We start from the raw sequence: 12,063 nt of genomic DNA on the forward strand, positions 1-12,063 counted from the left end.
TCTATTAGATTTATAAATATTTCAAAAATGGCCATGATGTTTCTTAAATTATTTACTCCGTATATACTACACATCAAAGCCATAGTAATATAACAAGCCAAAGTAAAATGATATCCATTTCCCGGTCGTCCAAACTCTAATGAAAGAAACAGTCTATTCAGACTTTTAACGGGTGTTATTTATACTTAATCGTATAACTCATTCAACCAAATAATATCCTTCAAAATAATTTTTCCTAGACTTATTCCAAAATTGTTCGGGTACTCATTATAAATCTGTTTTAAGATTGTAAGAAATATAGTACCCGAAAATATATCAATACATTATATTCATTATAATAAAGAAATCAAATATAATGAAATAGACATATCTTAAAAAGCAAGCGTATAACGGAAAGGATATTTATCATTTCACGAAGAGCAGCCGAAAGATATTCAACAACAAATGTTGAAGTCGAGGCCCGTGTTAGACCCGGTTCCCTTAAAACAGATTCGCCGTCTACACGTCGTCTGTTTCCCAGGGTACAACGGCCGAAGCAGTAGTACTACCGGACCTGAACCATACGCCTGAAAAAGTTGTCTACATTGTTCTTTGTAAGCCAACACACATGACCAAATTTGTTTGGTCCAAAATGTGATGGAACACTATTATGCTTGTAGAAAAATTATGTGAACGTGAGTTTGTGTGTGTTTTCCATAAGCCAAATTCATCATCCCACAACTAGAGAATACATCTCTATATATTATGTCATGGGGGAAAACAAAAGGATGCTCAATTAATGACAATTAAATGTCATTATAATTGATAAGTAAAAGATGTGATAAGTCACAATAATTGTAACCATTAAACACACTCTTTAACATCAATTTTAATTCATACATCATATTTAATCGATTTTCTAATAAATCAATTAAATTTTCCAACATTTTAGATAAATATCAACATATATAATGATTATAACATATAGACGAAAGCATAAGATGAAAGCAATTTAAAGATAACCAAAGGATATTTTTGTCATCCCTAGGTAAAAGAATAGTAACAAAGGATAATAATAACAAACTTGATCATCCACTCTTTATCTTCATTATTATAAAACGTATACGAAAAGGGATGAGGTTGATAATGTTCACAATGGTAGCCCCGTAATTATCCACAACTTCGGGGATAAATTGGTAATTTGATTTTTTTTTTTTTAGTTTTTTTTTCCTCTTCTAATTAAAACTTTTTTCATGTCATTTTTTTTTTACCTTTCTTTTTCATCTCTTTATTATTTTTTACGTTCAAATATCGAACAAGACCACACTGTTGTATCAAAGCACGTAATTAGCCGACCCTTAACCAACCAAAGCATCCCACTTCAATGGGTTTTTTTTTTTTTTTTTTCCTCGTTTTAAAACTTTCTTGAGATTATGTGGTTACTAATATTTTATACGGTACAATTCTAGGGCCAGGCAACCATTTTAGCCCAAGTTTTCGTAGCCCAATAGCTGATTACATGAAATCAACAACCCAACCAGTCAAGATATAACCCCAATTAGAAACCCTAGAGTTCAGGAACCGGCCACAATCTTACGATCTCTTGAACCTTTTTTCTTTCATCAATCCTGAATTAATGTCGACAAATTCAAGGTACGTTCCTTCAATTCGTATGTAAAGAAATAAATTGATGTTTTGGAAAACATTGGTTAGTTGTAATTCGTATAATGTATGTATATTTGTAACTTATTGAGATTATAAGTAAGTGCTCTGCTATAATTATGTTTCTATGTATTGATTGATACCAGTTCTTCTGTATGATGAGTAAACAATTGAAACTAAAAAAAGAAGAAAATGATTAAAAGTAATTGTTAAAATCATAATAATGTATTAACGTTGAGCTTGCACATTGTGATTTTGAGAATTTCGTTGTAACACTGGTTAAAACCAAAATAGTTTGTGAATCTTATATGATAATTTCCAAATTGGCCATGAGTATGCTGCAGGCAGTTCATTTTACCCTATTTTTCAATTCAGAATACAGCTAAAGCTTTCAGTCCCATCCCTTTTTGCCTTTTATATATTTTACTCAGTAGCACTCTCTTCATATGTATGTGCGTGTCACTAAATAAATCATAAACACCAGGCCTTGCTGCTTTGAAAGTTCAAATATATTCTTTATATTCAGTTTTAATAATTGTTGTGATTGACATAATTTGATTGGGTTTAGTTGTTGATTATTATACAGTTTTATTATCGAAAAAATGAGTTTATTTGACCTATTAAGGTTTTATTCTTGGTTTATGCATGTTTGTGCTATTTGGAATTTGCATGATATGATAGTTGGTTGCTATGCTACTCGATGTTTTGTTGATTGCACCTTAATAATATATATAAATATATTTTTTTTCCTGCCAGTTTTGACGCTAAAATCAACGAGTGCATGCGTGTGTTAAATGAAAGGAGGTAAGTAACTCCTCGTCTTCAACCATTTATCTGGTATCTAGTAATAATAATTTTAATTTCAAATGTTTATATCGTTTCAATTACAGGACGGTTATTGGTAATAGGGAGTCACATTTCACCGAGGTATGTAAATATTATAACACTATAATTTGTATTAAAACGTATTTCTTCTCTAATTTTTTTTTTTTAACTGTTTTTTGATTTCTAATACGTAGATTAGAAAATCAATGGAAAGTGAGCTTGAATTTGTCGAAAGATGTACCCAAATGGTCAGGTGTAACACCCCGTTCTTCCCAATCGTGTTTTAAGGTACGTATTTAAGCCCGTAAACATTTAATATTGAACCATGATTAGTAGTAGTGGTTTAAGCATGTTTTAAAATTGGAAAAGGGCCAAAACAGTGTGGTATCGCGTTTGAACCACCATCATCGCGTTTCAACTCATCGCGGGTCGCGACAGACCCAGCCCAAACGCGACGAGTCAATTTGGGGGCCTACTGTTCTATATATCGCGTTTCAGTTGGTGGTACCGCGTCCCAGCCGTCGCGTAACGCGACATACAAGTCGCGGATCGCGACAATGTTGCTGAATGACCTTTTTGGTGCTCGTTTTTAAATAGAATTCGAGGGTAGTTGGGTCCTTTCACTTCAAAACCGGGATAAAGGCTTGAGATCAGTCCCCAAACCTTATCCTAACTCATTTTTCACTCTTTCATCTTCTCCACTCAAACCCTAGTGAGAGAACTTGATTTTAGAGAGAGAAAGCTCCATTGGAGGAGGAAGAAGCTTGATTCAATCAAGGTTGCAAGTATTAAAGTTGTTCTACTCGTCAACGGCATCATTTTGGCGGTATTGGTAAGTCTCAACTCCGAATTTCATTTTGGTAATTTGATATTCAAGTTTGGGGTTTTGAGTTAGTTTGTTGAAAAACCCATTTAGAGGATGAAATGGGTAATTGGAACTCATTATTGTTGATGTTGGTTGGTTTTGGGTTGGTTAACGATTTAGCCATGTTTATGACTTGATTATAGTGTGTAATCACTTGGATTAGTGATTATGGATGTATTGGAAACCATTTTAGGGTATTTGGTTGACTAGTTTTGACTTTGGGTCAAAATTAGGGTTTAGTGGTGATTATGACCCAATTAGCGATTTAGCAAGGTTTATAAACTTAAAATGGATTAAGTTGAAGTAATAAACCGATTTAAATTGTGTTTTGGCGTTAAACTTGTAAATGTGGAGATTTTGACCTTTATGGGTCAAAATTAGGGTTTTGGTGTCAAAATGGGTGAGACACGTGTGTAACACTTGCATTCGAGTTTAATTGGCGTATTAAGACCATTATCACTTGTGTTAATGATTATTGGTAAAGTTTGGGTGCGGTTTGTACTTGGAAGTGCATTCGGGTCGAATTTGCACTAAGTGTCGAATTGGGTTGGTTTGTAAATCCAATCTAATTGTGTTGTGGTATTTATGATAATGGAATAGGTATTTCCCATTGGCGTGTTGCGGTTTACTTGGAAGCTTTTCTCAAGACTTCAAGGTGAGTGTTAATATCCTATGTGCATATGTATGTGTAGGATGGGTGCGGGTCGGGTGAAGTGATTCTCGGTTATAGAGCTCACTTTACATATAGGTGGATTTGATGGATCTTTGTATGAGTCCAATTGGCATGGTTGTGCGTTTTGGTTGACCACCTTTGGCGAGGTACATGTTTGTGTGTACGTTATCACACGTGGTTGTGATTTGGATGTTGTAACCCCAATGACGAAGGGTTAATATTGTGATGTGGATTATATGACCCAAATTGCGAAGGGTAATATTGTAAGTGTTATGGTGTGAACCACGAGCCGGTAGCACTATAAAGTAATGGATGTGAACCAAAGAGCCGGTAGCATCGAGTGTGAACCACGAGCCGGTAGCACTATAAAATAATGGATGTGAACCAAAGAGCCGGTAGCATCGAGTGTGAACCAAAGAGCCGGTAGCACTATAAAATAATTAATGTGAACCACGAGCCGGTAGCATCGAGTGTGAACCACGAGCCGGTAGCACTATAAACGAGTGAGACTCAAATGCGTATGGTGTGAACCACGAGTCGGTAGCACCATAGCGTTATGGTTAACCTTGGATGTTTTTACGCGTTGTTATATATGTATATTGTATACATATAATGTTGTTTATATTATTGTATTGTTGTGATGTAGCTAACTCTTCGGGTGTAGTTTATCGGCATAGTTCACATCGTCGTTGGTGAACTTATACCTTGTTGTTATCTTTAGCTTGTGACGTTGAGATCGTACGGTATGCTTAGTGTAGTTGCCTTACATGAATGTTTCGGTATGCGGTATTTGATATTTGTGTAGCGTGTCCATTTTATACATATATATGTATGTAGTATATTATCACTCACTAAGCGTTAGCTTACCCTCTCGTTGTTGACATTTTTATAGGTTGCATGCTTGGCGGCTCGGGTAAGCTTGGGGATTAGAGATCTCGGCTAGTTTCTTTAGAAGATCTTGCTTTTGGATTCGATTAGGATTTGGGTAGCGTAGTCCCAAATCACCATGCTCGGTTTTGTTGGAGACTAAACCAATCGGGTCGTGTATGTCCGGTTGGACAATTAACTAATGTATTAAATGTTTTAAAGATTGTTAAACTTATTATTGTGTTAAAGACGTTTCGGAAAATAATAAATGGGACCTAAAGTACTATTTAACGCGTATTAAAAGGAAAAAATTTTATGGGTCGGATTTTAATACGGGTTGGGTTGTTACAAGTGGTATCAGAGCATGGTCTAAGGGATTTAGGCGACTTGAGATAGGTGCCTAGACTTAGACTTTTGTGTGTGCTTCTTTGTTGCGGGAGTTGTAGGAGAAAGGGACGGACGGGAACTTGGTTAGTGCCTTAGCGTGTAGGTGAACTAACTAGGATTTTGGGTTGTATTGTGATGTTATTCCTTGCGTATGTTTACTCGTGTAGGAAATTTTGTCGGTGTTGGTTAAATCATCGAGCGAGGCGGTCGTTGTACTAACGAGTCGATACGGCGTGTATGCGTAATAAGAACTTGCAGACCTTATTACGGGTGCAAATCGTGTCTAACGAGTGATGTACGACGAGTGTTTAGCAAGATGGGGCGGCGTTGTGCGTGCGGTTTTATACGTACGTGGACTAATCGTTTTGCATTCTTTAGAATGACGACGCGAAACGAGATCGAGACGAATGACGCGGAGTTTAACGCTAGAGTTGCGGCCGCCGTTGCGGAGAAAATGAGTGCGTTTCGGGAAGTGATGGATAGGAAGTACTCCGAACTTCAAAGTAGTGGCTAAATGGAGCGATGTCTTAAGAGCTTCATGAGGACTAAACCCCCGATGTGTGATGGGAAACCGGATCTTTTGGTGAGCACAACTTGGATCTCGGATGTCGAAGGGTGTTTTCGTACTATTGATTGCCCTCCCGAGGAAAAGACGAGACTCGCTACTAGTTGTTGCGTGGTAGGGCAAGGGATTGGTTAGATGGTAAGATTGATCTTGTCGGTGGCGAAACGTTTATGGCCTTATCGTGGGACGAGTTTGAGGAGGAATTCTTCGTGGAGTTCCGGGCTTCGGCCGATTTGTGGGAATTGCGTAATGAGTTGCGAAACTTGCGACAAGGGTCTATGGATTTGAGTACTCTCAAGACGACCTTTATGGCGAGGGCTCGCTTTTGCCCGGAGTATTTGGGGAATGATCGTTGTTGATGGGTGATTTCTATCGAGCTTTGGATGATGACTTGAAGAATGAGATTAGCCGGGGTTACGCGGAATCGTTTCGGAATTAGTCGCCGTGGCTAGAGGTTTCGAGTCGTATTCACGATCGAAAAGGGGTAAACCTTCAAGTGAGAGAAAAGTTGTTTCTTATGGTGCTCCGAGTAAGAGGACTAAGGGTCCGAGTATGAGCACGGGTGGTATGCGAACGGGTATATCGGATTCTAGTGCGTCTAGATGTTACAACTGTGGCATGAGGGGTCACAAGTCTTAGTGATGTTCGGTGCCGTTTGAGATTGAGTTGTTAAATGCCTTGTGGTGTGCATATTGTTGTTATGGGTGACGTTCCTAATGGAAGTACCCAATGGTGACGTTGATTGTCGGGCGAAGGGCGTAAGACTTGGTGCAACCAAGCATTCCTTAGTATTTGGGTAATGTTTCTACCAAGCCACGGAAATGGTTTTGATGTTCGATTGTTAAGCGCGTGTTCGATTTTGTGTTGAAATGATGAACCATGAGGTTCGTCGGGTGATTGGAACCTTTGAGGACGAGTGTTTAAAATCTCGATGTGTGTTGGTAATGGAGTCTTTATGACGCGACATTAGGTGCCTCTTTTATACCTACTAGCGTGGTGTCGACTCCGATTGTGTTGTGGTTACATTGTACTTAGGGTACCGGGAGAAACCCGTAGGTACACGAGTGACTAGGTGAAACTTGACAAACTAAAGCAATTAGATAATTGCGAGGGTATGGTTTGTGTAATCGTTGGTAAAGTCTACCTTTGGTAGCATTGTACGGTTGTACGAGTTGTGATATAGGAACGTGGTTCCAAGTGGGGGAGTCGCACTCCCGCACGAGGAAGTTGTAGTGTGATATTTCGAATGATGCTTTTGGTAGATCCGGAAATCTTGTCGAGACCTAGTTTTGGTCGATTTGTGGTAGAGTACAATTTTGGATAAATTGTACTTATGGTTTGGATTTGAATTATCACCGAGGTGGTAACGTGGTAAATCTCGTTGAGAGATAATGGACGTGTTTGGCGAGCAAGGTGAAATCCTTTGGTTAAGGGAGGTATGTGTCGGATTCTCTTTTGGAGAATTACTGTTTGGTACCTATGTCCGATATAGGTGGTTCTTGCTCGAGTGTGTGGATGGTTAGTGGTATCCGTTAGTATTCACTATGGCGTAGCAGAGCACGATGTTACGCTACTCGTCGTTCGAGGCCAAAAAGGGCGTTGATTGATGAAGCATGACTTTCGGGGTCCGCTGACTTCATCATGGTATTGTGAATAATGAAGCATGACTTTCGGGGTCCGCTGACTTCATTATGGTATGGTTGATTGATGAAGCATGATCTTTAGGGTCCGCTGACTTCATCATGAGAGTACGTGATTGGTGGAGCATGACTTTCGGGGTCCGCTGACTTCATCATGAGCGTGGTGTTATATCGGTGAAGCATGACCTTAGGGGTCCGCTGACTTCATCCGGTGTTGATATTGGTGAAGCATGACCTTCGGGGTTCGCTGACTTCATCATGAGGTATTGTTATATCGGTGAAGCATGACCGTTGACGGGGTCCGCTGACTTCATCCGGTGTTGAGTGAACTATCGGTTGTTCATACACCGATGGTGGGGTCGTGAGGACCATGTGGTATGATTGGTGATGCGATAGCCGTGTTTCGCTCACATGTTGTTACGGGTGTGACGATAGTCGATTTCGTGCACCTTGGGATTTGCGTTTCCTTAGTCGTTTTGGACGCTATCGGTTCTAGCCGTGGATTATGATGATACGGTAGTGGCGTATGGGTCGTATTGCGCACTACAAGGGATGTTTAGTGATTTGTGTTATGCGTGAGGATTCGTTTGGTTCGGTCTTCATCGTTTCGGATTGTTGACCTTAGGTTTGAGACTTGGTTGCTTTTAGCATTGTACTTGGTAATGGTACGCTAGAAGGTTGATGTCTCGGTTCGAGATTGGTTGAGTTTCCCGGTGTGCGGGATTGAGCATGGTTTCAGTGCTCGGATTACGATTTGATAAATCGCGTGTGACGATTTTGGTTGTTAGAAGGTGATTCATTGGAAAGAGTTGCCTAGGAAAGTCGGTTTGGGACTTGAGTTGAGGACCGTGGAGTGTGATTCATTTGGGTTCGTGACTAGGATCACGAGGACGTGATCGATTCTAAGTGGGGGAGAGTTGTAACACCCCGTTCTTCCCAATCGTGTTTTAAGGTACGTATTTAAGCCCGTAAACATTTAATATTGAACCATGATTAGTAGTAGTGGTTTAAGCATGTTTTAAAATTGGAAAAGGGCCAAAACAGTGTGGTATCGCGTTTGAACCACCATCATCGCGTTTCAACTCATCGCGGGTCGCGACAGACCCAGCCCAAACGCGACGAGTCAATTTGGGGGCCTACTGTTCTATATATCGCGTTTCAGTTGGTGGTACCGCGTCCCAGCCGTCGCGTAACGCGACATACAAGTCGCGGATCGCGACAATGTTGCTGAATGACCTTTTTGGTGCTCGTTTTTAAATAGAATTCGAGGGTAGTTGGGTCCTTTCACTTCAAAACCGGGATAAAGGCTTGAGATCAGTCCCCAAACCTTATCCTAACTCATTTTTCACTCTTTCATCTTCTCCACTCAAACCCTAGTGAGAGAACTTGATTTTAGAGAGAGAAAGCTCCATTGGAGGAGGAAGAAGCTTGATTCAATCAAGGTTGCAAGTATTAAAGTTGTTCTACTCGTCAACGGCATCATTTTGGCGGTATTGGTAAGTCTCAACTCCGAATTTCATTTTGGTAATTTGATATTCAAGTTTGGGGTTTTGAGTTAGTTTGTTGAAAAACCCATTTAGAGGATGAAATGGGTAATTGGAACTCATTATTGTTGATGTTGGTTGGTTTTGGGTTGGTTAACGATTTAGCCATGTTTATGACTTGATTATAGTGTGTAATCACTTGGATTAGTGATTATGGATGTATTGGAAACCATTTTAGGGTATTTGGTTGACTAGTTTTGACTTTGGGTCAAAATTAGGGTTTAGTGGTGATTATGACCCAATTAGCGATTTAGCAAGGTTTATAAACTTAAAATGGATTAAGTTGAAGTAATAAACCGATTTAAATTGTGTTTTGGCGTTAAACTTGTAAATGTGGAGATTTTGACCTTTATGGGTCAAAATTAGGGTTTTGGTGTCAAAATGGGTGAGACACGTGTGTAACACTTGCATTCGAGTTTAATTGGCGTATTAAGACCATTATCACTTGTGTTAATGATTATTGGTAAAGTTTGGTTGCGGTTTGTACTTGGAAGTGCATTCGGGTCGAATTTGCACTAAGTGTCGAATTGGGTTGGTTTGTAAATCCAATCTAATTGTGTTGTGGTATTTATGATAATGGAATAGGTATTTCCCATTGGCGTGTTGCGGTTTACTTGGAAGCTTTTCTCAAGACTTCAAGGTGAGTGTTAATATCCTATGTGCATATGTATGTGTAGGATGGGTGCGGGTCGGGTGAAGTGATTCTCGGTTATAGAGCTCACTTTACATATAGGTGGATTTGATGGATCTTTGTATGAGTCCAATTGGCATGGTTGTGCGTTTTGGTTGACCACCTTTGGCGAGGTACATGTTTGTGTGTACGTTATCACACGTGGTTGTGATTTGGATGTTGTAACCCCAATGACGAAGGGTTAATATTGTGATGTGGATTATATGACCCAAATTGCGAAGGGTAATATTGTAAGTGTTATGGTGTGAACCACGAGCCGGTAGCACTATAAAGTAATGGATGTGAACCAAAGAGCCGGTAGCATCGAGTGTGAACCACGAGCCGGTAGCACTATAAAATAATGGATGTGAACCAAAGAGCCGGTAGTATCGAGTGTGAACCAAAGAGCCGGTAGCACTATAAAATAATTAATGTGAACCACGAGCCGGTAGCATCGAGTGTGAACCACGAGCCGGTAGCACTATAAACGAGTGAGACTCAAATGCGTATGGTGTGAACCACGAGCCGGTAGCACCATAGCGTTATGGTTAACCTTGGATGTTTTTACGCGTTGTTATATATGTATATTGTATACATATAATGTTGTTTATATTATTGTATTGTTGTGATGTAGCTAACTCTTCGGGTGTAGTTTATCGGCATAGTTCACATCGTCGTTGGTGAACTTATACCTTGTTGTTATCTTTAGCTTGTGACGTTGAGATCGTACGGTATGCTTAGTGTAGTTGCCTTACATGAATGTTTCGGTATGCGGTATTTGATATTTGTGTAGCGTGTCCATTTTATACATATATATGTATGTAGTATATTATCACTCACTAAGCGTTAGCTTACCCTCTCGTTGTTGACATTTTTATAGGTTGCATGCTTGGCGGCTCGGGTAAGCTTGGGGATTAGAGATCTCGGCTAGTTTCTTTAGAAGATCTTGCTTTTGGATTCGATTAGGATTTGGGTAGCGTAGTCCCAAATCACCATGCTCGGTTTTGTTGGAGACTAAACCAGTCGGGTCGTGTATGTCCGGTTGGACAATTAACTAATGTATTAAATGTTTTAAAGATTGTTAAACTTATTATTGTGTTAAAGACGTTTCGGAAAATAATAAATGGGACCTAAAGTACTATTTAACGCGTATTAAAAGGAAAAAATTTTATGGGTCGGATTTTAATACGGGTTGGGTTGTTACATCAGGGATTTAGCAGCTCCTCTTAAAAATTTAGATGGTATAAAACCTTCCCTAATTCCAAATAAATATGATTTAAATATTGCTACACTAACCACCATCTTTCAAAATACTGTACGTAGATGCAAAAAAACATTTGGTGCATAATTTCCGAGAAATGACTGTGGCTCAAGATACGTTGATTAAAAACGTCATGTCGCGTTTTTTGGATGAGCTCAAAAAAGTGGTGGACGGGACATTTAATGAGGTACACACACACACACACACACACACACACACACACACATATATTTTTTCATTTTTAACCTGTTACGCATATTAATACTTGTTGAGATTTTGTTTTGTAGAACAAAGTACGCTTCATCAACATGATTGAAAGCCTCACTGTCAACACAGGTGCTGGCAGCAGTGGTGGCGGCGGAGGTAATAAATAATTTCACTCATTCATGGAGACATGTATGTCTTACAGATCTTGTGCACCGAACTAAATCACTAAATATATGGTCATATTATAAATAAATCAATACTAAAATTATTATATATGCTGGAGATTGTTCTAGTCTGGTTAATCAATATTTTTAAACGCCACTTTAAGCATGTCATTTTGTTTTGTAGGCTGACAAAACTATTGATGCTGTTGAGGACATCGAGTAAATCGAAGCTGATGGTTAGTGCTAAAGGTGTATAGCCTTAGCTTATTTAGACAAAACTTGTCTCACTACTAGTTATTTCCATCATAAATTTCATATTATATTTAAGTATTTGAGACAAGATGGATGAAGTATTTTACTTAGTCAAAACTGAATTTGGTCCTGTTTACTTGCACTTTAATGGGCTTAATTGCCTGCAAATAGGGATGGCATCGGGCGGGTATAGGTAATCTCGAACCCAAACCCGATTAAGAAACCCTGTCCCAAACCCGACGGGACCCCATTTAATTACTAACTTGCGGGTAAACGGGTATCCCCACGGGTATTCGGGTCCCCGTTACATACTAACTAGCGTGTAAACCGTATATTATCATCAAATATAGATATAGATATATTATAATATTATAAAGGCTACAGGTTTTTCTTTGACCTTGAATTCAAATGTACATTTTTCTTTTTTACTTTTGCAATACAGACGTTACTTTATAGGATGCAGACCACATGCTCTAATTGATACATCAACGAGTGTAGGAAC

General features: G+C 39.1%; 1 protein-coding gene across 1 annotated transcript; it reads left to right on the forward strand.

The window, feature by feature from the left end:
• Positions 1-1,539: 1,539 nt before the first annotated feature.
• LOC139876568 (uncharacterized) lies at positions 1,540-11,691 on the forward strand. The gene is made up of 8 exons (XM_071863909.1): positions 1,540-1,632; positions 2,398-2,445; positions 2,532-2,568; positions 2,661-2,719; positions 10,887-10,918; positions 11,001-11,125; positions 11,226-11,301; positions 11,494-11,691. Exons 1-8 carry the CDS (start codon positions 1,616-1,618, stop codon positions 11,496-11,498), a joined length of 399 nt encoding a protein of 132 aa, XP_071720010.1. The 5' UTR covers positions 1,540-1,615; the 3' UTR covers positions 11,499-11,691.
• The last annotated feature ends 372 nt before the right edge of the window (positions 11,692-12,063 follow it).

The sequence above is a fragment of the Rutidosis leptorrhynchoides genome, chromosome 11 (genome assembly GCF_046630445.1).
Source record: "Rutidosis leptorrhynchoides isolate AG116_Rl617_1_P2 chromosome 11, CSIRO_AGI_Rlap_v1, whole genome shotgun sequence".
In the NCBI taxonomy this organism is placed as follows: domain Eukaryota; kingdom Viridiplantae; phylum Streptophyta; class Magnoliopsida; order Asterales; family Asteraceae; genus Rutidosis; species Rutidosis leptorrhynchoides.

Coding starts and splice junctions, on each gene's coding strand:
- LOC139876568 (XM_071863909.1), top strand. Junction 2,720..10,886: donor AGATGTACCCAAATGGTCAG/GTGTAACACCCC, acceptor TTGTTACATCAG/GGATTTAGCAGCTCCTCTTA. Junction 11,126..11,225: donor TGGACGGGACATTTAATGAG/GTACACACACAC, acceptor TTTGTTTTGTAG/AACAAAGTACGCTTCATCAA.